Here is a 26766-nt window from a genome sequence, read left to right as displayed (position 1 = left end):
TTTTTCATATTAGATTTTTTTTAATCCGTATTAGAAATCCTTCCCTCTTGACCTGCATATACTGATGGTGGGATTGTATGTCAGAAATATCTTTCTGGACTTCAGTTTCACATTATCTTTCAAAAAATATTTTTAGTATATACCACTTATCTAGAAATTCCTCTTCTAGGAATTTATTCTAAGGACATAGCTTGCCAAGTTATTATTATATATTAAATATTAGAAAAAAAATTTAATGACTTAGATTTCCAGTGGTAGCGGTTTGGTTAAATTATACTATATCCATACATTGAAATACAGTACAACTGTTAAAATAATGTAAAAGAAGTGACATGGGAAAATGTTCACAATATACCATTAAATGAAAGGAGAAAGTTATCAAACTGTATGATCTGTGATCCCAAATGAGAAAAGATTTACAGATGTACACAAAAGCCTTCTAGTATCTTTTTTCTGAATGGTGAGATTATAAATGGCTGTTTTCTTTGTGCCTTTTTGTGTTTTCTAACTGTTCTTCAATGAACATATTTTACAAAATATACATGTGTTCTTTTCTAAGTTGGGTGGTTCTGGAAGGAAATTCCCTCCCATATCACAAGTAAATTTTCCATTTCTTTATAGTCATCATCTTTTATTTTGTGACTGACATAATTGTGTGTCATGGAAAGCTGTAAATGTATAGGAATGACCCAAGACCTTCTTGCCAGCTGTGACAGCTGTTCTGTGTGTAGCTAAACTAGAAACATTAGATGTCTTAAAGATCTGTGACAAGATATACCGTGAGCACACAGGAAAGTGTGACAAAACAAGAAAACTCAGGTTGGGAGCAACTTAATAAGGAAGAGTAAGGGGGAAAAAAAGGTTTTCCTTGGTTTTACAGTATTATCCAGGAAAGTTACTATTGATGAGATTTTTTTTTTTGTTACAATGCCTTCCTCATTACCCTACTTTATTTTTAATCCTCTTAGTATGTTTGTGCTACTGAAAGGAGCCACTAAGGAGCAGTCTTTTAAGATTGGTCAGGAAATTGCTGAAGCTGTAACTGCTACCAATCCTAAACCAGTGAAATTGAAGTTTGAAAAGGTAAGAGAAATGTAATACTACTAACCACATATAAAATTCATATACCTTCTGTAGATTTCTGACTTTTTCAATACATTTTCAGATTTTATAATGGTATATGGGTCTGTGAAAGTGTTAAAGTATTTTTCCCTTATTTTTGTATAATTTTCTCAATTTTTTTTGTAATGTCTTATATAAAGAAATGAAAAGACTATTCCAGTTAACTATCGCTGTGTAACCCCAAACTTAATGGTGTAAAACAAGCACCATTTTATTGAGCTTACAGATTTTTATGGGTCAGGAATTCATGAAGGGTGCAGCTGGGATGGCATGTCTCTGCTCCACAACGTTTAGGTCCTTAGCTGAAAGCTAAGGACTGAAATCACCTGAAGCTTGCTCACTCTCATGTCTGGGGGTTGATGCTGGCTGCCATTTGGGACACCAGGTGGGGCTGTGAGCTGGAACACCTACACTTGGCCTTTCCCTGGGGCTACTTGTTCTTCCTCACAGCATGATAGCTGAGTTCTAGGAATGAACATCCCAAAGAGAACCAGATGAAAGCCATTTTGCTTTTTATGACCTAGTCTTAAAATCATATAGCATCATAGCCTGTCTAGATTTGAGAGGGAACATAGGTCCCCATCTCTTAATGGGAAAAATGTCAGAGTCACACTGTGAGAAGGGTATGTGGGATAGAAGATATTATTTCTTTGGAGAATGCAGTCTGCCACAGGACCTTCGACTATTTTCACTTTACTTTGGATATGAAATATGCATTTAGTTCTTTCTGTATAAAACGTACTGAGCTAGGAGAGGTGTGGAATGCAAAGAAGCATGAGACACAGTCCTGCCCTCTAAGAGCCAATAATCTAAAAGGAAAGATTAGAAATGTATGTAAATGATCTTTCATTGTAAACTTAGGAAGCAGTCTCCCTAAGCACTGTAGGAGTGCAAAGAAAAGGTATTATGTCCTCCTAGGCTGGATGGGGAGACTCCATGTAGGAGGTATACATTGCATTCTGTCTCAGAAAATGGTTAGAATTTCAATAGGCAGCCACGGTGCTGCAGTCATTCTGCACAGAAGAAAGTGGTATATAGAAGGATATGGAGTAGGAAACGCACAACATGGGAATACAGAGTAGCAGGAGAGAAGTCTGGAAAAATAAAGTTAAGACCAGATTATAGAGTGTCTTGAATGCCAAGCTAAAGTGTTTAAACTTTATTCAGGAAAGTTTATCAAACAAAAGCATGACAGAGCTTTTTGGGGAGGACTGGCCTCACAGTGGTGTGGAGATGGACTGGAAAGAGAAGAATCTCAAGACAGGATGCCTTTTGCAACCTGTATGTCCTGAAGTAGTGAGATAAACTAGCGAAAATAAACAATTCAAGAGAAAATGGAAAGAAGGATGGGCAGGAGTTAAAAGTGGTTGATTTAGGAGAGCAGGTGTGGAAAAGATAAAAAAGGGAGAAGAGAATCAAACATGACTCCCAAATGTTTATCATGCACCTACTCTGAAGCAAGAATTGTGCTAGAAGAGATTCAGAGAGGACTTGGATACGGTATCTGCCCTGAAGAGTGAGCATTCTAATTGCAGGGAGAGAGGGAAGAAAAATTAGAAAACAGAGCGATGATGAGCGCTATTCTAGAAGTATGTGTGTGATGCTGTGGACACTCAACCTGTCTGGCAAAGTGAAGAGCATGGTGTCCTTAGAAAATAACACCAGACGTGAAAATTTACCTGAGATAGATCACAGGCCTAAACATAAAAGCAAAAACTGCAAAACTTCTCAAAGAAAACAGACATTTGTTAAGAATCGTGATGCATATGTTCATGAGTATCAGTCTGTAGTTTTTTTGGTTTTTTTCTTGTATTGTCTTTGTCTGGTTTGGGGACAGGAAAAAAAAATCTGACCTCATAAAATGAGTTGGAAGTGTTTCCTGTTCTACTTTCTGAAAGAAAAAGTGTGTAAAATTTTTTCTTAAATGATTGATAAAATTCATCAGTGAAGCAATCTAGTCCTGAAATTTTATGGCGGGGAAGGCATTTTCAATTACAAATTAAATATCTTTAATATATATTATTCAGGTTTTCTTCTCATGTCAGTTTTAAAACTTGTGATTGTCAAGGAGTTTGTCCATTTCTCCTAAGTTGTCAAATTTATTGGCATGAACTATTTATACTTCCTTATTGTGATTTTGATATCTGTAAAATCTTTAGTAACATCCCTTTCACTTTTGATAATTTGTTTTTCCATTTTTTTCCCCCTTGATCATTCTAGCTAGTGGTTTATCCATTTACAGAACTTTCTGAAGAACTGTATAATTAATTTCCACTCTTTATTATCTCCTTCCTTACACTTAACTTTGGGTTTAGTTTGCTTCTCTTTTCCTGTCTTAATTTAGAAACTTGAATCATTGATTTTAAACAAAAAATTTTAATATAAGCGTTTAACAGTAACAAATTTCTCTCAAAACACTACTTTAGTTTCAAATTTGGTATCTTGTGCTTTTATTATTATTCATTTACTTCAGTGATAATGACCTGTAGGTTATTTAGAAGTGTGTTAAGTTCCAAATTTTTAAGGATATTCCAGACATCTTTTTGTTATTAATTTTAATTCCATTGTGGTCAAAGAACATAGTCTATATAATTTCAATGCTTTTAAGTTTGTTACAGTTCGTTGTTTGGTCTAGCACATGGTCTCTTAGTGAATGTTCCCATATGACCTTGAAAATCCCTGTGTATTCTGGTTATTGGGTGGAATGTTCTATAATGTCACTTAGGTTAACTGATAGCGTTGTTGAAGCCAACAACAATCTTACTGATTCTCTGTCAATTTCTAGAAGAGAGGTGCTAAAGTCTCCAAGTATAATCATAGATTTGCCTGTTTCCTCCTTTTAGTTCTGCCAGTTTCTATTTCATGCATTTTGAAGTTTTCTTATTAGGTGCATATACATTTATGGTTATGTATCTTCTTGACAAATTGATACTTTTATCTTTGATAATATTCCTTATCTGGAAATCTACTTTTTCTGATATTAATATAGCCACAACAGCTTTGTTTTGATTAGTATTAACAAGTGTATCTTTTTTCTAACCTTTCTATGTCCTTATATTTAAAGTGGATTTCTAGTAGAAAGCATATTGTTGTATCTTTTTGATGGGATCTAATCTGATCATTTCTGCCTTTTACAAGTTACATTTTTTACACCAATTTTTACACTTTCTACACCATTTTTACACTTTTTACACCACTTACATTTAGTGTGATTACTGATACAGCTTTGGGGCAGAGGAAAGGACCAATGTGGTAACATAAAAAGGGGTGGGGACACACACCCATTCATCCAGGAATTCCAATTCAAGGTATTTATCCTGCAGATTTATCCATGCACGGTTGTTCACTGGAACACTATTTGTAACTCCAAAAGATTGGAAACATCCTAAATAACCCATAGTACGTAACTGGTTACAAAAATTATTATACCCTCATAAAGTGGACTGCTATGTAGCTACAAAACAAAATGAGCTTTCTTGTACAGGATGGAATGCTCTCCAAGATAAGTTATTAAATGAAATAAGCAAAGTACAGAGTGATGTGGAAGGTAAGCTACCCTTATGTATATAAGTACATGTACTTAGATAGAATATTTCTGGAAGAATATACAGGAAATCAATAACAGGATGCCTCTGTGGAGGGGAAGGTAGACTTTTCATTGTATATTCTCTTATAACTTTTTAATTTGTACCATATAGTAGGTGTTACTTAAAGTCATTTTTTAAATTGTTTGAAAAGATATGATTGAAGACTTTGAGAGAGCAGTATCAGCTGAGGAAGGAGCAAAATTGATAGTGCAAGTAAAGGAGTGGGTGTGTGGTGAGGAAGTAGAACAACTCACTTTGTGTGTTTTTACCTGCAAGTGTTGTCTCATTTTGTATTATGAATTCGTTGGGCCCTAAGCCACATTTAGAATTTTTTATAATTGACATCTGGTTAAAGAGAGAAAAAGGCATATAAAAATAAGATATTCATGGTTGGAAAAAAATGGTTATTGATAGATATTTTATTAATTTCGTCACAGGTATATTTGCCCTGTGTCTTACAAACAAAAAAGAGGTATGTGGGTTACATGTATGAAACATTGGATCAAAAGGACCCAGTATTTGATGCAAAAGGAATAGAAACAGTCAGAAGAGACTCCTGCCCTGCTGTTTCTAAGGTAAGTTTTATCTATCTTGTTGTCATTTTTAAGAAATAAGTGGCTAGGACTTCCCTGCTGGCACAGTGGTTAAGAATCCGTCTGCCAATGCAGGGTACATGGGTTTGAGCCCTGGTCTGGGAAGATCCCACGTGCTGCGGAGCAACTAAGCCCGTGCGCCACAACTACTGAGCCTGCGTTCTAGAGCCTGAGAGCCACAACTACTGAGCCCACATGCCACAACTACTGAAGCCCATGCTCCCTAGAGCCCATGTGCCACAACTACTGAGCCTGCATGCTCTAGGACCCCGCATGCCGCAACTCCCAAGCCTGCGTGCTGCAGCTGCTTTAGCCCATGCACCTAGAGCCCATGCTCCGCAACAAGAGAAGCCACTGCAATGAGAAGCTTGCAATGAGTAGCCCCCGTTCGCCGCAACTAGAGAAAAGCCCACACGCAGCAACGAAGACCCAATGCAGCCAAAAAAAATAATAATAATTTTAAAAAAGAAATAAGTGGCTAAAGAATCCGGTACAAATCCTTAAGCACATATCTAGGTGGAGGAACTATATAGCCTATATGACTATGTATAACTATAAGAGGAACTGTATGATTTTTTGAGAACTTCATTTCTAATGAAAACAACTTATTTAAGTCCTTAGTTTCTGACTTCTCCCACACCTTACCTTTTATCACAATTGCTAAAAAACAACACTTGAACTTGATAAAAATTTCCTGTCTAATCACCTAGAGATGATATATGGCAACACCCAAAAGCTATGGAGCAGGATAAAGAAGGGAAACTGAACAGAGAAATTTCATAAGTAATGTAATCCATCCTAGATTAACTGAAATTCTGTTTACTTGGGTTACCAAATACAAGTTAGGGAGATTTCTGAACAATGGTAATATAAATTACCTAAATTTCTCAACCATAGTATCTCATATTTATTTTTTCTTTATTCAGGCCCAGATTCCTTCTATAACAAACTAAAAATAAATGGTATAAATGGAATAGCACTCTATACACTGAGTTTTACGAGAGCATTAAAAGCATAATAGATTGATAGCAACCTATTATGTCACATATAATATTATGTAAATTTGAGATATTTTTTAATACTAGTTTCTGGAAAAGATATCCAGTGCATTCTTCCTCTGAGGGAAGAATGGTGCCTTGGCTAAGTTAGCAACTTCTTGTATAAATATGTATGGATTCCAGTACTCAGAATAAGATACAGAGCTTTCACCTGGAACTAATTTAAATTCATTCCACTGCATAAATCTACTGCATGTCAGTCATTTTCTAGTAGAGATACTCCAGCACAGAAAATTCTATCACAGTTAGTATATATTTACTGACACTATAAAAAGGCAAAAAGACTGACTTTATTTCACTGCTTGGTGATGTTTAACTTTATTTCACTGCTTGGTTATGTTTAAACTTCTCTCTGTCCACCTGAATCCAGCCCTTTCTATAATAGGGTTAATACATGAAATGATGTCTGGCTTTTTGTGCCTGGAGTGTTCTTGGCTATTTAAGACAACTTAAATGTTTCGTGTTGCTCATCACACACAGCAAATGTTTCATCTGCATGTCATCCCAATATGATTTTCCTCAAACTACATAATACTCTATTTTTAGAAATCGCAAGTTAAATAAAGTCTCCAAAATATTTTCCAGTTTCAATAATTTTTATTATCTAGTCATTGTAAATAGCAGATTGTTCAGACAGATCAGCAAGTTTCAGTAATTAACGTAATTGAAAGTATAACAGCAATGATGAAATATATTGGGGGATATTTTTTCCTTATGAGCATATCCATTTTTTTTTAAAGATACTTGAGCGTTCTCTGAAGCTGCTATTTGAAACAAGAGATATAAGTTTAATTAAACAGTATGTTCAACGACAATGTATGAAGCTTCTGGAAGGAAAGGCCAGCATACAAGATTTTATCTTTGCAAAGGAATACAGAGGAAGTGCCTCTTACAAACCTGGCGCGTGTGTGCCAGCCCTGGAACTTACAAGGTAATGATGTGCACAACAGCACAACCCCCAATACCTAGTAAGTGTAGTCCTGGGATTTGGAATGGTTTGGAGTAGATTAATAGACACCCAGTCTGCAGGCACAGATACACAATTGTCTATTCCCCTGCCCATGTGAAGCCTTACTAAAGTGAGTGGGTGACCCCCATACGTTGCAAGTTCTAAAGAAGAAGAAAGAGCTCCTCTTCTGGCCTTCCCTGCAGAAACTAAATTTAGTGAAATTGTAATCTGATACAGAGCGGGAATTGATTGTTTTCCCCATATCAGAATCACTAGGTAGTCCTTAATTTTCATTTACCAAAGCACTGAGATGGTATCATTCTAGAATCAGATCACCTAATCAGCTAAATTTTATCCTCCATTATTAGATTTACAATAGTTAATTCTTAGTCTTAGGGGATAGAAAACAATTTAAGGTAGTTGATATCTGCCAACTCATATTGTTCTCCATGTAACAGTAATTTACAGAGTAAGTTTTATTAAACTCTCACAGCATATCCACTTGGTGCCAACTAAGTGAAGTGTATACAGTTGTCAAAAAAGTTACTTGAAGGTTCCCCTTGTTGATTTCTCATGGTTTCATTATTGTTTAATTCTCATTTAATTTTCTGGAAAGATGCCTTCCATGACAGTCTTTGAGTGACTATTTTATTTGGATTTAAATAGGAAAATGCTTACTTATGATCGGCGCTCTGAGCCTCGAGTTGGGGAACGAGTGCCATATGTCATCATTTATGGGACCCCTGGAGTACCACTTATCCAGCTGGTAAGGCGCCCAGTGGAAGTCCTGCAGGACCCGACTCTGAGACTGAATGCCACTTACTATATCACCAAGCAAATCCTTCCACCCCTGGCAAGAATCTTCTCACTTATTGGTATTGATGTCTTCAACTGGTATCATGAATTACCAAGGGTAAGCCTACTAAATAGTACCTGTGCTGTGACTCTAAAGAGAGAATTCACTTACAATTTTCAGTAGAGCTAAAGATTTTATTTACATGCTATCAGAGCAAAGCAAATGCTTTATTATCCTATACCAACAAAGGTGCTACATTTTTCTGGTTTAGTTTTCTACAAACACCTTCCCAGCTTCTGTCAGATTGGCCAAATTATAGAAGATTAAATCCAAAACTACATCAATGGTAAACACTTAACTATAAAATAACTCAAAGCAGCTAATAAAAAGTAAACAAAGGAGGGGCTTCCCTGGTGGTGCAGTGGTTGAGAGTCCACCTGCCAATGCAGGGGACGCGGGTTTGTGCCCCGGTCCGGGAAGATCCCACATGCTGCGGAGCAGCTGGGCCCGTGAGCTATGGCTGCTGAGCCTGCGTGTCCGGAGCCTGTGCTCCGCAACAGGAGAGGCCACAACAGTGAGAGGCCCGCGTACCACAAAAAAAAAAAAAAAAATTGAACAAAGGAGAGCAGAAAAATCCCTTCAAAATGGGTGTTTAAGAAATGTATAGGATGTAGTAGCTAGACATATTCCTGCAGAAACCAGACTAAGGAAATAATGTTAAAATAGCACTTTACTAAAGTAAAACATGCAATGTGGAATCTTACCAAAGGGAGTTTTGCTTGAACTCTTTTTTTCTTAGTTTACCCATTAGAAGCCTGAAGGAACGATTTGTGGTTCTGTAATAATCTGGGATACATTACTCTAGGAGAGTAGCAGTTGTTATCTGATGTTTAGAATTAGATCTGCTGTCATTTGCTCAGACTATGAAAGGCTGAGGGTATGCAGGAAAACTGATAAAAGTTGATAATTAAATTATTTTTACTTTCTCAGTGAGCACTTAAGGCCTCAAGGAAAAGAATAAGCTGGGAAACTGAGGTTGAAGCTGTGCTTCAGAGAATCTGTGCTGGCCAACATCTGTAATGCTGTGTCTTGGCTCTATGCCACAAAGCTATTACTATTTTTCATTTCATCACCAGCAAGAATGTTAAAACAATGGCATTTATAAAAGGCTGACCTAATAACTTTTATGCAGAGTGACTTATAAGACAGCAAGGGAGTACACCAAGGGTATGATTGTAAGATGATGTTATTTCAGTGTGAAAAAGAGTATCAGAAGACATCTCTGAAACCAGTATTACTTCAAATGAGGAATGATTAGGGAACATGTATCTAATTTCATTTGAAATGTTCCAGGTTTACTTTTACTTGAATTTTGCACCTTACTGCCTAACAAGTTATTTTTAACCTTCCACTTACCTTGCTGCCATGGCCCAAATTGCGCAGCCTTAAACAGTATCTACTCTTAACCTGGATTTCTTCCTCTGTCCTCTGTGATCTCCACGCCCCCATATGATCTCATACATCTACATATCTCAACCAGAAAACTGAGTGACAGGGATTTCCCTGGTGGCGCAGTGGTTGAGAATCCGCCTGCCAATGCACGGGACATGGGTTTGATCCCTGGTCCGGGAAGATCCCACATGCTGCGGAGCAACCAAGCCCATGCACCACAACTACTGAAGCCTGAGCACCTAGAGCCTGTGCTCCACAACAAGAGAAGCCACCGCAGTAAGAAGCCCACGCACTGCAACGAAGAGTAGCCCCCGCTCACCACAACTAGAGAAAGCCCGTGCGCAGCAACAAAGACCCAACACAGCCAAAAATAAATAAATTAAAAAAAAAAAAAAAAACCAAGTGACAGGAGACTATTTTTCTTTTTTATTGAAGTATAATTGACATACAATCTGGTATTAGTTTCAAGTGTACGACATAGTGGTTTGACATTTATATACATTGAGATGATCACCATGATAAAGTCTAGTTATCTGTTACCATTTAAATTTATTATAATATTAGTGACTATATTTCCTATTCTGTATATTATATCCCAATGACTTACTTATTTTATAACTGGAAGTTTGTGCCTCTTGAGACTTTTTTTTTCCCAAAAAACGAAAACAAAACAATATTATCTGATGATATTAAAGTGTAAAGGAACGACTTTGTTCTTTTCTATAGCCCCATTGTCTAGAACAGTGCCTGACATATAGTAGCTATTCAGTATTTGTTGAACAAATGAAATAATGCCTTAGTAAACCTGTAATTAGCATGAGAATAGCCACTCTGCTATGAAGCTGGCTCAGACTTATTTCTGAATTGATATTTTTCTGAACTGTTGTTTTTATAGATCCAGAAAGCCACCAGCTCCTCTCGAAGTGAACCTGAAGGGCGGAAAGGCACTATCTCACAATACTTCACTACCTTACACTGCCCTGTGTGTGATGACCTGACTCAGCACGGCATCTGTAGTAACTGTCGCAGCCAACCTCAGCATGTTGCAGTCATCCTTAACCAAGAAATTCGAGAGTTGGAACGTCAGCAGGAGCAACTTGTAAAGGTACAACCTTGTTCAAAAGACCCAGAATCCCAAGCAATCTGATTCTTCAGGGAAATGTAGTCAACTCTTGAGGGAGGTGTAGTGTAAGGTGTGAAACTCTGGTGTGAAAGTGGAATAAGGATTCTAAGTTAATAAACTTCCTAAAAATATCATAATTGAACTAAACTATTAAAAATGGCTAAATTTGTTTTATAATTTAGTTTTTGTTTTTATAGAATAGTGTATTATGTTTATTAGAACCATAGAACTACAATGTCCAGCCACCCAATTTCTTTTATAATAGTATTTCTAAAAAAGAAAGAAAAGTACTAATTGCTTTGTCTACCATATCTACTTACCATTCTCATAAAAATCTGGTTTTCCTAGAGAATTGCTAGTAAACTTGGAAGGTTTGCAATTCTGAGAGTCAAGATAGAAAATTAACAGTTAACATGATTTAATCTTCCTATCTGCCAGAGGCTGGCTGTTCTAGGCCCTCTTACAGATGAGTAAACTGACACAGAGGGATTAAGTAATTTGCCCCATGTTCCACTGGTAATAAGCAGCCGAGACGGGATACAGACATAAAATACAGACATAAAATGCAGAGATAATTTTTCAAATGTGGAATTCCAGCAGAAATAAACAATAGGAATCTCTTGAAATAAGTTAGAAAATTAAATCTAAAGGAAAAAATATTATAGCACATTTTTTTAAAGTAGTATATTTCTTAAAGGACTGATTATATCTTCTTATAGCATCATGTTTCAAGTTGCAATTTTAGCTTTCAGGCGAGAGAATAACAATTTTGAGGTGGAGTTTGTTTGTTTTGTCTTTAGAAGAGCAATATATAAGGTTATTATTGGAGTGTTTTAAAACCAACCAGATAATTGAAAGGCAGTGTGATATAGTGGAAAATGAATCAAGCTGATAGTAAGAACATCAGGATTCCAGTCTGGACTTCATAGTACTGGCCATGTCCTCTGGCCCCAGTTTTCTCAGAATGTGGGTTGATGCTCTTTCCTAGGTCCTATCTAGCTCTATCATTGTGAATTCTAAACGACCACTCCTGGCAGCTCGTCTGTTCATATGCCTAATGTAATCCAACCATCTATGTAAAGGCCAGGTTCTACACCATGCCCCTCAAGGTAAAAAGGCTTCTGAACCAAGTCAGAGTATCCACAACCTCCTAGGAGGACAACCTAGCTGCCACACAGTTGAAAAGGGAGAGAAACCATCTCTTGAGAGACTAGGCTCTTAGAATAGAAGGATGATTAAGGACTGGTAAAGTAGACACTGTTTCTTCTGCACCATTCTAGCTGCTATTCTGCACTGGCAGAAAACTCTTAAGTTGTATAGTGTATAGCCAGTCATCCAGAATGCATTAAACAGATTTCATTAAGGACAGTAAGATCTCAAGGTATGATTATTTTGATGCAACCACAGAAGCCTAGCTTACTGAAATGATAAAGTGGCTTTTCCCTCTCCTAAATAGTTGTTAAGTACGCTCACTTTCTCCTTCCCTTATGTTACCATCCTAGTCCAACCACCATTATCTCTCCCCAGACTCCTGCAACAGCCTCCTACCCTGATCCCCCGCCATCCTGTCCATTCTCAACACTAGCTCGAGCTTCCCCACCGAAGAGAAAGTGAGCCCAGTGAGGGCAGAGGCCCTGCCCTTCCCTTGCTGAGTTGGCTGTGCCTAGCACGGAGTCCAGCCCATGGTGGGTCGTACACATGTATTAAATGAAGAAACAGCTTCTTGCTGAATGCACAGTTAAAGCAGCAGTAAGTCATTGGAGTGATTGCCAAGCAATTTGCAGCCACTCTGTCCCAGTTTTTGTACCACTTTGTACTAGTGGTTCTGGTTAGTACAACCACTAGTCACTGGGTGACCCCAGCTTCTGTTTTTTTTAGGTTACTACCCCAATGGCAGCAACCAGCCCTCATAGAAAATTCCCTAGTTGGCATCTAGTACAAGGTGCAAACATGGGCAGGACCTCCAGAGCTCCACTGACGTCAGAGGCTGTGAGTGGCCTCTTCCCTGGACCTTACTGTCTTCTGTCCCCAGCAACATGCACTATGCTAGTTGGTGCCATCAATTTAACCACAACCTTCCTTCAATATTAGGTCTTATTTCTTATAAAAATGCAGTTTTAAAAGTAACGCTGTTTAAAATAAGGATGGTTCATCATCTTTAAAGGGATATTTTAACTTTAGGATTGTTTTTTTCCTAAGAGGATTAAAATGTGTGTCTCCTGTGCACTAAATAATCTGTAGGAATTTTCATAAAGCAGAAATTACAGGAGATAAAATGAGAAATTGTCAGAAACATTAGTAATAGATTTGATACACCTCTCAGCCCAAGACCAGTCAAGGATCAGAAATCAGTACAATTATTAAAGATCTACACAACATTATAAGATAGACCTTATCCAACATTAGAGACTACACCTTCTTTTCAAGTGTTATGGAATGTTAAAAAATTGAACATATTTTAGTCTATAAAGAAAACCTTAATAAACTTCAGAAAGTTGAAATATTACAAGCATTTTATCAATACAATTCTATAAAGCTAGTAAGTTAATTATAAACTCAGAAAACAAAATGATCCTTCTACTTGGAAATTTTAACACTCCCTGTTAAACAAACAACACATATAAATTCTAGACAACCATAGCAGATCTCAAAGAAAAATTCATCAACTTAAACACTTTTAATAAAAAATGAACTTAAGCATCTGACTGAAAATTTTTAAAAAACAAGAAAGTAAGCCAAAGGATAGCAAAAAGAATCATTAAATATTAAAGCAGTTTTTGTTTTACGTTTGCTAAAATGTAAGTTTCCAGGTTGTGGTGTTTAAAGTTTTAAACGTAAGCTGCTCGGGGTTTAAATCACCAGTAAAGGATCTTGAAACTAAACATTGAGTTAAATTTAGTGAGGCAAGTAATTCCATCCTGGTTTATTTATCAGGCAAGCACAGCAAGTGCATAAATATTTATCAGTTTGTCCTGGCACCTGAACGTAGCTGCAGTACATAGAGCTGCAGTGCAGACATTCCATATTTGGGAGTAGGTTTGAGTCTCCTGGCAGAGATCTAATTAGTGAAAGTCTTCAAAGTAGAACAGCAGCACACTTACTTTTCAAGAGAGCATGCTGAAGCACAGGGCTCTCAGTAGTTTGCTTGTGGCAGTATCATAATACTGGTACAGCAACCAGCGTGCTCAGAAAAAGGGCCTTTCAATTGACTGGAAGATACTGGCCCAAAGAACAAAAATTGTTTGCCCTGTGAGACCTTTAAAACAGAAGCTGTTAGATACAGATCAGAGAATTAAGTGGAGCAGATCTGATTTCTCTCTTAAAAGGTTAGTATGGTAGCTGCTATTTGCTATCCCTTTTTTTAATCACTTGGATACACTATTCACATAAAAAATCAGCATATATTTTCTTGACCCTTGGGGCCCTCACTAGTAGCCTTTAACGTTTTTCATGTTTTATCAATTTTTTAAACTGTATGTATAACTTCAGACTTTACATATTAAAATCTGATCACTGGGTAAGACATTATAATGCTTCTCTTTAAAAACTGCCTTATGATTTATTATTTTCCTTTAGATCAGATCTCATCATACATTAGAATCAACTGAGAACCCTAAAATGTACAGATTCTTAGGCTCTTATGCCCATAGATCCTGATTCATTGGTCTGGGATGGGGCTGAGGCATTAGTCTATTTTTAGGCTCATGTACGTAAGCCAGGGTTGAAACTACTGGTCTGCACTACTACTTTCAAATTCACATGCTTTGATTTTTTTTTTTCCATACTGGCATTTTCTCTTCTGAAATAAGAAAGTGGGTAACATTTTTATGATTGGCATACAAAATGTTTAATATAAGTAACTTGAAAGAATAGTGTACATAAGCGCATTTAAGAGACAGTCTTTGAATGGTAATTGGGTAGCCTATTATGTGTATGTTAATATAATAGGATTCTACCATAAATGAAAGTTGATCTTTGGGATGAAATGAATCCTTAGGGAATTTTGTGCTCTGTGGTTTGTGAAATAATATCCTTTAGAAATGTGTCAACTTAGGGTTGGCTATGCTTCAAAGAAATGAAAATTAATGAAACTTTCTGTAATATGTGCCATATGTCTGCCTGTAATCTGTGGTGGGTCATAAAGGAGGGATTATAAAAGTTGTTACATCTAGATAGAAACTTTCCTATTATTTGATGTACTCCTCTTGTACTTTCAGATATGCAAGAACTGTACAGGTTGCCTTGATCGACATATCCCGTGTGTTTCTCTGAACTGCCCAGTACTTTACAAACTCTCCCGAGTAAATAGAGAATTATCCAAGGCACCATATCTCCGGCAATTACTAGACCAGTTTTAAATTGTCAATATCACAGAATTCCAGGTGCTATTTTTTTCAGTGTTTACCACTAAACTGTTGTGCATGGTGCTTTTTCAACTTTCATCGAGTCAAGTGTGTTCATTGTCTATTATCTGAAGACTATGAAGACTTTTATGCTGAGTTAAAAATTGTACTTGTTGATCTCTGAATAGCTCACTTCTTCCAGTGTACAAACCCCTCATCCTTTTGCCTTTTCAACATTGTTTTATAATGCAGGTGTCGAATTTGCTACGGTATGCATAACATCTTGTAAATCCATTTGAGTAGATCATGTTTACTTCCCTGTGGAAGGAGCACTGAAAACCTCTTTAAAAAAACATTCGTGTTTTCCTTGACCTGTCTGTATCAAGACGTGTTATATCCATTCACTTCATAATTTTGACTGCGAAATATTTTGTAAATACACTTTTTTACTTTTCAAACTAAGTAAAATAATGTGCAATGAATTTTATACAAATGATTTTCAAGTTGTTTGGTATATTTCCTCTAGGTTTTGCTTGACTCAGAGTAGAGTTGTTATTTTGATCAAACTGTGCAAACAATAGTACCATGTGTAGCATTTTGAAACTTATTTTCTAAAACCGCTGTCTTGCTTTAGCTATTAATGGGGCATTGTGAGGAACTGTGCAAAGACTTTTTTGTTACAAACCTGTGGGCCTGTTGCAATACTTTAAAAATAAAAAATTTTATTCCATTTTTGCTTGTTTTGTATAGACATTTCTATTGCTTCTAAATATGCTTAAAATATTTTCTTTCCTTATGTACTGTACAGTTAATCTTATTTGCCATCATCTTGAACACAAAATGCGTATTTAGAATATTTGTATAACTGTATAAAATAAAAAAGGAATTATGTGGTCAGTGCATTGTTTTCTAAACTGGAAATCATTGTTTTAAAAGTTAATAATGGAAACCATATTAAAACTGAATAAACTACAAAATACAGCAGTGTGGTTTTATCTTGCTGTAAATAGAATGATCTTCTGTTTTATAAGCCTACATTAGTTACATCCTCCCTACCCTCTCTGAATTTTAATGAGGTAAATTTAACTCGTTATATACTAATTGATGTTGCAATTCCCTAACCAAAACTTTAAGATTTTTTTTTAAACGGGAGCAAGTAGTCTAGGAAACGTTTAGCTCTCATCCATGTTCATATTCATTTAGATAATACTTAATTTTGAAGCCAAGACTTTACAACGGGAAAGCAAAAATTTTCTTAGTACTTTTTTAAAACTTAATGCCAGGACTTCCCTGGTGGCACAGTAGTTAAGAATCTGCCTGCCAAAGCAGGAGACACGGGTTCAAGCCCTCGTCCGGGAAGATCCCACATGCTATGGAGCAACTAAACCTGCGTGCCACAACTACTGAAGCCCATGCACCTAGAGCCTGTGCTCCGCAACAAGAGAAGCCACCACAATGAGAAGCCCACACAGCAACTAGAGAAAGCCTGCACACAGCAACGAAGACCCAACGCAGCCAAAAATAAATATTTATATTTAAAAAACAGTTAATGCCAATATTTTCAATAGAAAAAAATTAACTTTAAGATAGAAAGCTCATCTGGTTATGCACCAGAAGTAGGTCTAGGTACTGCCGAATTCAGTACTTCCAAATATTGGGATTTGTTTTCTGAAAATTATATGGTAAATATGTAATCAAAGAGATATAAATCATGGCTGCACATTATTTCTCCTAAGCCCTGTGGAGACATCATAAATCGGCACTTCTGTGGATCATTTTTGTTTGGGAGTCTAGAGCTAGTCCTTAGAATTAGAATTTTCTTACCCTTGCATGGGTGGCCATTGATGAACTATCTATTACTTTCCCTTTTCTAAGTTCTGTGTTATCAGGACTTCCACTTACATTATCTTTCTCATCAATGTAGCTAGACACAATATTCTCAACAGAATAATCATTCTTAACCTCTTTATAATTGGACATAGCCAAACTAGCAAATGGTTATTCAATACTAGTGCCCAAAACAAGCTCAAAACTAGTTTTAAGCACTTAGCATATCTCTGGTTCCCTTTTGTGCAGGGAAATGCCTCCCTTCTAACTCTGTCCTCAGAGTCTGTAGCCTAACTGCCTTTTAATGAGATGCATCTGCTGTTTCAGTAACTGTCACCAGTGAGGGTGCTGAAACATGGACCTATTTTACCAAAAAATATTTTATAAAAAGCTTCAGTATACTTTCATAATTATTTCCCCTCCCTTTTAGAACAGCTATTAATAAAGTTTTGTGTTTCACCCAGACCAGAAAAAAAAAAAAGTTCATTTTCTGAGTAATGCTAAAGAAATAATCTGATTAAACATTCCCTTAAGGTTAAAACATCATTTTCTCTCATTCTGACCACTTCCCACCAATGTGTTTCCCTAGGTGTGAAGTATTAACAAAAACTACTTACAACTCTAGCTCCCCTCTTCACTCCCACAGAGGTCCCAGTCAACAGTGAAAAAAAGGCAAATGCTGAGCCATGTAATACTAATTCTACATGAACTTCAATTTTCTAATAGTGTCTGTGAAGAAGGCCAAAACATTGGGGAAAAACATTAAAATGTGAACAGAAGAGCAGTTATAAAGAATTCTTAGAGGAGGTAGTCCTGTGAGGGCTGGAGAGTCTGTATTCAGCCCTGCCAGTTGTCACAGGACATGCCCTCACTAGTCTCAGAAGAAGCACGTTCCCTGCCATCAAGAATGCTGCCCTTCCAGAGCTGTATTTTATACTAGTAGAATCTTGCTGCTGAATAATCACCTTTCCATCTACTCCCCGTTGTTTTCATAATAGCTGAAGCACAGGGGGCTTCCCTGGTGGCGCAGTGGTTAAGAATCTGCCTGCCAATGCAGGGGACACGGGTTCGAGCCCTGGTCCAGGACGACCCCACATGCCACGGAGCAACTGAGCCTATGCGCCACAACTACTGAGCCTGCGCTGTAGAGCCCGCGAGCCACAGCTTCTGAAGCCCATGAGCCTAGAGCCCGTGCTCCACAACAAGAGAAGCCACCACAATGAGAAGCCCACACACCACAACGAAGATTAGCCCCTGCTCGCCGCAACTAGAGAAAACCCGCGCGCAGCAACAAAGACCCAACATAGCCAAAAATAATAAATTTATTTTTAAAAAATAGCTGAGCACATGGATATTCCTTAAACACCTATCAGATAAGATTTAAACTGATTTCTCAGCTTGAGAAAGGTATTTCTTAAAATACACATTTGATTTTATAAAGTAAAAATAAACCTGGCTATAAATGACATTACTAGCACTCTGCCAAGAAAAGGGGGAAAAGAAGGGAAGGCAGCAGTGCACAAGCAGCTATTTTCAGGCTGGATATGTCCTGATCTCTCTCAATGAGACCTGCACCTCTTGGGAGGACAGTCTGCCAATTGCACTCTACTCATTGTCACCCCCCTAAATACCCATCTCTCCCCTGATGTGAGGAGACATGTTACCTTTAAACATTTTTGGTTTTATAAAAGTGAATGAATTCTGATACCATTAATGCTCTGGAGTTCTGCTTAATAAGTAGCTTTATGTAAGAAAATAGTCATGGATTGTTTCTAGCATTTGGGATCTGAGGAGGAAGTCTAAGATACAGCACTAAACCCACAGCATCTGTCTCATTTCCTCACCCTCATAACTCTGTTTTGTCACTTTGGCCAGCTCCAAGAGTGGCTTACAAAGAAAAATATCTTGTAGAGGAACTTTCAGATTTGTAAAATCAGGTTTCCGTATATATGTGGGGAGGAAATGTGACCAGGGAGACAAATCAAAATACCATCTTAGTGCCTGGGAGTCTCTTACTGACTTACTTCTTGTTGGAGGGAAGGACAGGGAGGTTGGGGGTAAATAATAGGTTAAGAGTAAGGAAACCCTGTGCCCTGGGTTTCATATGATTGTTCATGGTAATGCAGCCCTTTGGAAAAGCAACTAATTTGGTCACAGATACTAAGAAGTTTAAAAATAGTCATATTCTTTGAAAACTGAGGATAATGCCACCTGCCCTAATAGAGGCTTTATGAATGGGAATGTGGCGAATGCAAAATAGTTACACAAAGTATTAGTCATTCAATAAATATTTAATGAGCATTTAAGATATGCCCCACATTTTGCTCATCCAGAGAAACCAAGGTAATCCCCTGTCCTCATGTATATCACAGTCTATTAGTAAAGACAGATAATTGACATTGGTTTCAAGATGATAAAGATTTTTTGCCTCTTCCTCCTCCATCAGATAAACCCAAAAATAAAAAAGAGAATGCCAGAATTGATCACTGTTAGAGAACTTCAGGAAGGCTTAGCAATGTAAGACCACAGGTGGGAACTGAATATTTAAAAGGAGCGGTTAGTCTAGTAGGCCAGCACTAGCCCCAGGACCAGGCTTCACCCACTAGTGGGCAGGCACCAGCCCTGCCTGGGGTCTCCTGGACCCTGACTCTGCTGACCCCTGAGACAGCACTAGCCCCAGGGCCCCCTGGGGTTCCACAGCCAGCCACCTCATGACCCAACCCTGGCAACTAGCAGGCAGTAGCCTGTGCACAAGGCAGGGCCTGGCAACCAACTGGACCAGGGGCCAACCAAGCCTACTAGACTGCTCACACCAGTCAGCCTGCCACAACAGAAGGAGCCACACAGCCAACAGAGGAGGCATCCCTAGAGCATACAGATCTGGTGATGAGAGGGGAGTACACTGCTGGGATACATAGGACATCGCCTGCAAAAGGCCACTTCTCCAAGGTCAGGAAATGAAGCCAACCTACCAGATACATAGAAATTTAAGTTAGGGAAAATGAGGTGATAGAGGAACATATTTCAAATGAAGGAACAAGATAAACTCCAGAAGAAGAACTAAGTGAAGTGGATACAGGCAGTCTATCCAAGAAAGAATTCAGGGTAATAATCATAAAGATGATCAAAGAACTTGGGAGAAGAATGGATGCACAGAGCAAGAAGTTAGAAGTTTACAACAAAGAGTTAGAAAATATAAAGAACTACCTACCAGAGATGAAGAATACAATAACTAAAATGAAAAACACTAGCAGGAATCAACAGTAGATCAAATGACAAAGAGGAATGAATCAGCTAGCTGACAGAGTAGTGGAAATCACTGATGCTGAACAGAAAAAAGAAAAAATAATTAAAAGAAATGAGAAGAGTTTAAGAGACCTCTGGGACAACATTACGTGGCACTAATATTCACATTATAGGGAGATTCCAGAGGGAGAACAGAGAGAGAAAGAAGCTGAGAAAAAATTTGAAGACACAACAGCTGAAAACTTGCCTAACCTGGGAAAGGAAAAAGACATTCAAATCTGGGAAGCACAGAGAGTCCCAAACAGAATTAACCTAAAGAGAACCACACCAAGACACACTGTAATTAAAAACGGCAAAAATTAAAGATAAAGAGAGAATATTAAAAGCAGAAAGGGAAAAGCAAGAAGTTAATACTGGGAACTCCCATAACACTATCAGCTGGCTTTTCAGCAAAAACTCTGCAGGCCAGAAGGAAGTGGCATGATATATTTAAAGTGATGAAAGGGAAAAGCCTACAACCAAGAATACCCAGCAAGGCTCTTGTTCAGATTTGATGGATAAATCAAAAGTTTTATAGACAAGCAAAAGCTAAAAGAGTTCAGCACCACCACACCAGCACTACAAGGAATATTAAAGGAACTTCTCTAAGCAAAAAGAAATGACCACAACTAAAAACTTGGAACTTATGAAAGGAAAAGGCTCATCAGTAAAGCCAAATATACAGTAAAGGTAGTAAATCATCGACATACAAAGCTACTAGGAAGGTTACATTACAAAAGTAAAATCATCTATATCCACAATGAGCAGTTAAGGGATGCACAAAATAATTAGATGTAAAATAATGACATCAAAAACAATAACTGTGAGAGTACAAATGCATGGTTGTTAAAACGCATTTCAAATTAAGAGATAAGCAACTTAAAACAATCGTACACATATACATACTCTCTCTCTCTCTCTCTCTCACATACACACACACACACACACACCCCTACCTCATGGTAACCACAAACCAAAAAAATCTATAAAAGATACACAAAACAGAGAAAGGAATTACAATCTAACACTAAAGATAGTCATCAAATCACAAGAGAACAAAAGAAGAAAGAAAAATAAAGACCTACAAAAACAACCCCAAAACAATGAACAAAATAGCAATAAGAACATAATCAATAATCATCATAAATGTAAATTGACTAAATGCCCCAATCAAAAGACACAGAGTGGCTAAATGGATACAAAAACAAGACCTGTATATGCTGCCTACAAAAGATTCACTTCATATCTTAAAGACACACAAAGACTGTAAGTGAGGGGATAGAAAAAGGTGTTCTATGCAAATGGAAATCAAAAAAAGCTTGAATAACAATATCTATATCAGAAAAAATAGACTTTAAAACAGACTTCTACAAGAGACAAAGAAGGACTTTACATGTGATCAAGGGATCAATTCAAGAAGATATAACAATTGTAAATATATATACACCCACAACTTCCCTGGTGGCGCAGTAGTTAAGAATCCGCCTGCCGGGCTTCCCTGGTGGCGCAGTGGTTGGGAGTCCACCTGCCGATGCAGGGGACATGGGTTCGTGCCCTGGTCTGGGAGGATCCCACATGCCGCGGAGCGGCTGGGCCCGTGAGCCATGGCTGCTGAGCCTGTGTGTCCAGAGCCTGTGCTCCGCAGCGGGAGATCCCACATGCTGCAGAGCAACTAAGCCCATGGGCCACAACTACTAAGCCTGCGCTCTAGAGCCTGTGAGCCACAACTAGTAAAGGCTGCATGCCCTACAACCTGTGTGCCGCTACTACTGAGCCCACGCACCGCAACTACTGAAGCCCGTGTGCCTAGAGCCCACGCACTGCAACAAGAGAAGCCACCTCAATGAGAAGCCCATGCACCAAAACGAAGAGTAGCCCCTGCTCACTGCAACTAGAGAAAAGCCCGCACAGAGCAACGAAGACCCAACACAGCCAAAAAATAAATAAAATTTTTTTTTAAAAAAATATATATATATACACCCAACATAGGAGCACTTAAATACATAAAGCAAATATTAATGGACATAAGGGGAGAAATTGACAGTAACGCAATAGTAGCAGGGGACTTTAATACCCCACTTACATCAATGAACAAATCATCCAAACAAAAAATCACTAAGGAAACATTGGCCTCAAATGACGCATTATATCAGGAACACTTAGCAGATACAGATAGAAGATTCCATCCAAAAGCAGCAGACTACACATTCTTTTCAAATGCACATGGAACATTCTCCAGGATAGATCACATGCTAGGCCACAGAACAAACCTTACTAAATTTGAGAAAACTGAAATCATATCAAGGATTTTTTGTGACCACAACACTATGAGACTAAAAAAACAACTACAAGAAAAAAACTACAAAAAAACCACAAATAGGCGGAGGCTAAACAATATGCTACTAAACAACTAATGAATCACTGAAGAAATCAAACAGGAAATAGAAAAATACCTGGAGATAAATGAAAACAAAACGACCCAAAATCTACGGGACACAGCAAAAGCAGTTCAAAAAGAGAAGTTTACAGCAATATAAGCTTACCTAAGGAAACAAGAAAAATCTCAAATAAACAACCTAAACTTACACCTAAAGGAACTAGAAAAAGAATACCCAAAATTGATAGAAGAAAAGAAAGCATAAAGATCAGAGCAGAAATAAATGAAATAGAGACTAAAAAACAATAGAAAAAAATCAATGAAACTAAAAGCTGAAACTAAGGGCCTACTGTATAGCATAGGGAACTCTGCTCAATATTCTGTAATAACCTAAATGGGAAAAGAACTTGAAAAAGAATGGATACATGTATATGTATAACTGAAACACTTTGCTGTACACCTGAAACTAACACAGCATTGTTATTAACTATACTCCAACATAAAATAAAAAAATTTTTTAAAGAAAGAAATGAAATAGAGACTAAAAAAATAGAAAAAAAAATCAATGAAACTAAGAGCTGGTTCTTTGAAAAGGCAAACAAAAGTAATAAACCTTTAGCCACACTCATCAAGAAAAAAAAGAGGGCCCAAATCAATAAAATCAGAAATGAAAAAGGAGAAGTTACAATGGACATCACAGAAAGACAAAGGATCGTTAAGAGACTACTACAAACAACTATCTGCCAAAAAAATGGGCAACCTACAATAAATGGACAAATTCCTAGAAACAAATAATCTCCCAACAGTGAACCACCAGGAAGAAACAGAAAATACTGAACAAATTACCACTAACAAAACTGAATCAGTAATTTAGCAAAAAAAGAAAAACCCTACAAACAAAAGTTCAGGACCAGATGGCTTCACTGGTGAATTCTACCAAACATGTAGAGAAGAGTTAATACCTACCCTTCTCATACTATTCCAAAAAATTTCAGAGGAAGGGGTGCTTTCGAACTCATTCTATTAGGCTACCATCACCCTGATAGCAAAACCAGACAAAGATATCACACAAAAAGAAAATTACAGGCTAATGTCAACGATAAAAAAATGCAAAAGTCCTCAACAAAATTTGAGCAAACTGAATTCAACAATACATTAAAATGATTATACACCACGACAAGTGGGATTTATCCCAGAGATGCAAGGATTTTTCAATATCCACAAATCAATCAGTGTGATAAACCATATCAACAAATTGAGGGATAAAAACCATATGATCGGGACTTCCCTGGCAGTCTAGTGGTTAAAACTTCGCCTTCCAATGCAGGGGGTGTGGGTTTGATCCCTGGTCAGGTAGCTAAGATCCCACATGCCTCATGGCCAAAAAACCAAAACATAAAAAAAACCAATATTGTAGAAGCAATATTGTAACAAAATAAAGAAGCAATACTGTAACAAATTCAATAAAGACTTTAAAAATGTTCACATCAAAAACAAAAAAAATTTTTAAAAAAACCCAAAACACCATATGATCATCTTAACAGATGCAGAAAAAGCTTCTGACAAAATTCAACACCCATTTATGATTAAAAAAAAAAAAACCCTCCAGAAAGAGGGCATAGAGGGAACATACTTCAACATAATAAAGGCCAGATATGAGAAATCTACAGCCAGCATCATACTCAATGGGAAAAAGTTGAAAGCAATTTCCTCTAAAATCAGAAACAGGACAAGGATGTCCAGTCTTGCCACTTTTATTCAACATAGTTTTGGAAGTCCTAACCACAGCAGAGGAGAGAAAGAAATAAAAGGAATCCAAATTGGAAAAGAAGAAGTAAAACTGTCACTGTGTGCAGATGACACAATACTATACACAGAAAATCCTAAAGACACTACCAGAAAACTACTAGAGCTCATCAATGAATCTGGTAAAGTTGCAGGATACAAAACTAATACACAGAAATCTGTTGCATTTCTATACACTAACAATGAAAGATCAGAAATTCAAGAAACAACCCCACTTACCATCACAGCAAAAAGAATAAGACACCTAGGAATAAACCTACCTAAGGAGGCAAAAGACCTGTACTCCAAAAACTGTAAGGTGCTGATGAAAGAAACTGAAGATGACATGAACAGATGGAAAGATATACCATGTTCTTGGATTGGAAGAATCAATAGTGTCAAAACGACTATACTTCCCAAGGCAATCTAATTCAATGCAATCCCTATCAAATTACCAATGGCATTTTTCAAAGAACTAGAACAAAAAAACTTTTTATTTGTATGGAGACACAAAAGGCCCCAAATAGCCAAAGCAATCCTGAGAAAGAAAAACAGAGCTGGAGAAATCAGGCTCCCTGACTTCAGACTCTACTACAAAGCTATAGTTATCAAAACAGTATGGTACTGGCACAAAAACAGAAATCAATCAACAGAACAGGGCAGAAAGCCCAGAAATAAACCCATGCACCTATGGTCGATTAATCTATGACAAAGTAGGCAAGACTATACAATGGAGGAAAGACAGACTCTTCAATGAATGGTGCTGGGAAAACTGGACAGCTACATGTAAAAAAATAATATTAGAACACTCTTTAACACCATACACAAAAATAAAATCAAAACGGATTAAAGACCTAAATGTAAGACTGGATACTATAAAACTCTTAGAGGAAAACATAGGCAGAACACTCTCTGACATAAATCACAGCAATATCTTTTTTGATCTGTCTCCCAGAGTAATGGAAATAAAAACAAATGGGGCCTAATTAAACTCAAAAGCTTTTGCACAGCAAAAGAAACCATAAACAAAATCAAAAGATAACACACAGAATGGGAGAAAATACTTGCAAGCAATGCAACCAACAAGGGATTAATCTCCAAAATTTACAAAGAGCTCATGTGGCTTAATATCGTAAAAGCAAACAATCCCATCAAAAAGTGGGCAGAAGACCTAAATAGACATTTCTCCAAAGAAGACATACAGATGACCAAGAGGTGAATGAAAAGATGTTCAACATCACTAATTATAAGAAAAATGCAAATCAAAACTACAATGAGATATCACCTCACACTGGTTAGAATGGCCATCATCAAAAAATCTACAAACAAAAAATGCTGCAGAGGGTGTGGAGAAAAGAGAACTCTCCTATACTGTTGGTGGGAATGTAAATTGGTACAGCCACTATGGAGAACAGTATGGAGGTTCCCTGAAAAACTAAAAATAGAGCTATCATATGATTCTGCAATCCCACTCCTAGGCATATATGCAGAGAAAAACATGGTCTGAAAGGATACATGCACCCCAGTGTTCATTGCAGCACTGTTTACAATAGCTAAGACAAGGAAACAACCTAAACATCCATCGACAGAGGAATGGGTAAAGATGATGTGGTATATATATACAATGCAATATTACTCAGCCATTAAAAAGAATGAAATAATGCCATTTGCAGCAACATGGATGGACCTAGAGATCATCATACTGAGTGAAGTAAGTCAGACAGAGGAAGACAAATATCATGTGATATCGCTTATATGAGGAATCTAGAAAACAATGATACAAATGAACTTATTTACAAAACAGAAACAGACTCACAGACTTAAAGAATGAACTTATGGTTACCAGGGAGGAAGGGGTGGGGGGATGGGATAGTTAGGGAGCTTGGGATTGACATGTACACACTGCTATATTTAAAATGGATAACCATCAAGGAGGCAAGAATATACAGTGGAGAAAAGACAGCCTCTTCAATAAGTGGTGCTAGGAAAACTGGACAGGTACATGTAAAAGTATGAAATTAGAACACTCCCTAACACCATACACAAAAATAAAGTCAAAATGGATTAAAGACCTAAATGTAAGGCCAGACACTATCAAACTCTTAGAGGAAAACATAGGCAGAACACTCTGTGACATAAATCACAGCAAGATCCTTTTTGACCCACCTCCTAGAGAAATGGAAATAAAAACAAAAATAAACAAATGGGACTTAATGAAACTTCAAAGCCTTTGCACAGCAAAGGAAACCATAAACAAGATCAAATGACAACCCTCAGAATGGGAGAAAATATTTGCAAATGAAGCGACTGACAAAGGATTAATCTCCAAAATTTACAAGCAGCTCATGTAGCTCAATATCAAAAAGACAAACAACCCAATCCAAAAATGGGCAGAAGACCTAAATAGACATTTCTCCAAAGAAGATATACAGATTGCCAACAAACACATGAAAGAATGCTCAACATCAT

At 37.3% G+C, this 26766-nt stretch overlaps 1 protein-coding gene across 2 annotated transcripts in view; it reads left to right on the top strand.

The window, feature by feature from the left end:
* REV3L (REV3 like, DNA directed polymerase zeta catalytic subunit) overlaps positions 1-15990 on the top strand; it is a 186488-nt gene extending 170498 nt beyond the window's left edge. For both annotated transcript variants that reach the window (XM_082669081.1, XM_082669080.1), the window contains exons 27-32: positions 969-1083; positions 5147-5284; positions 7101-7291; positions 7976-8222; positions 10453-10662; positions 14898-15990. In XM_082669081.1, coding sequence (XP_082525207.1) covers positions 969-1083; positions 5147-5284; positions 7101-7291; positions 7976-8222; positions 10453-10662; positions 14898-15038 — 1042 coding nt within the window. In that variant the 3' untranslated portion in view covers positions 15039-15990. The remainder of the gene's footprint in view (positions 1-968; positions 1084-5146; positions 5285-7100; positions 7292-7975; positions 8223-10452; positions 10663-14897) is intronic.
* Positions 15991-26766: the final 10776 nt, after the last annotated feature.

This window comes from Grampus griseus, assembly GCF_964374135.1.
Source record: "Grampus griseus genome assembly, chromosome: 13".
NCBI classification, from domain to species: Eukaryota; Metazoa; Chordata; class Mammalia; order Artiodactyla; family Delphinidae; genus Grampus; species Grampus griseus.
This window is presented reverse-complemented; position numbering and strand designations above follow the sequence as displayed.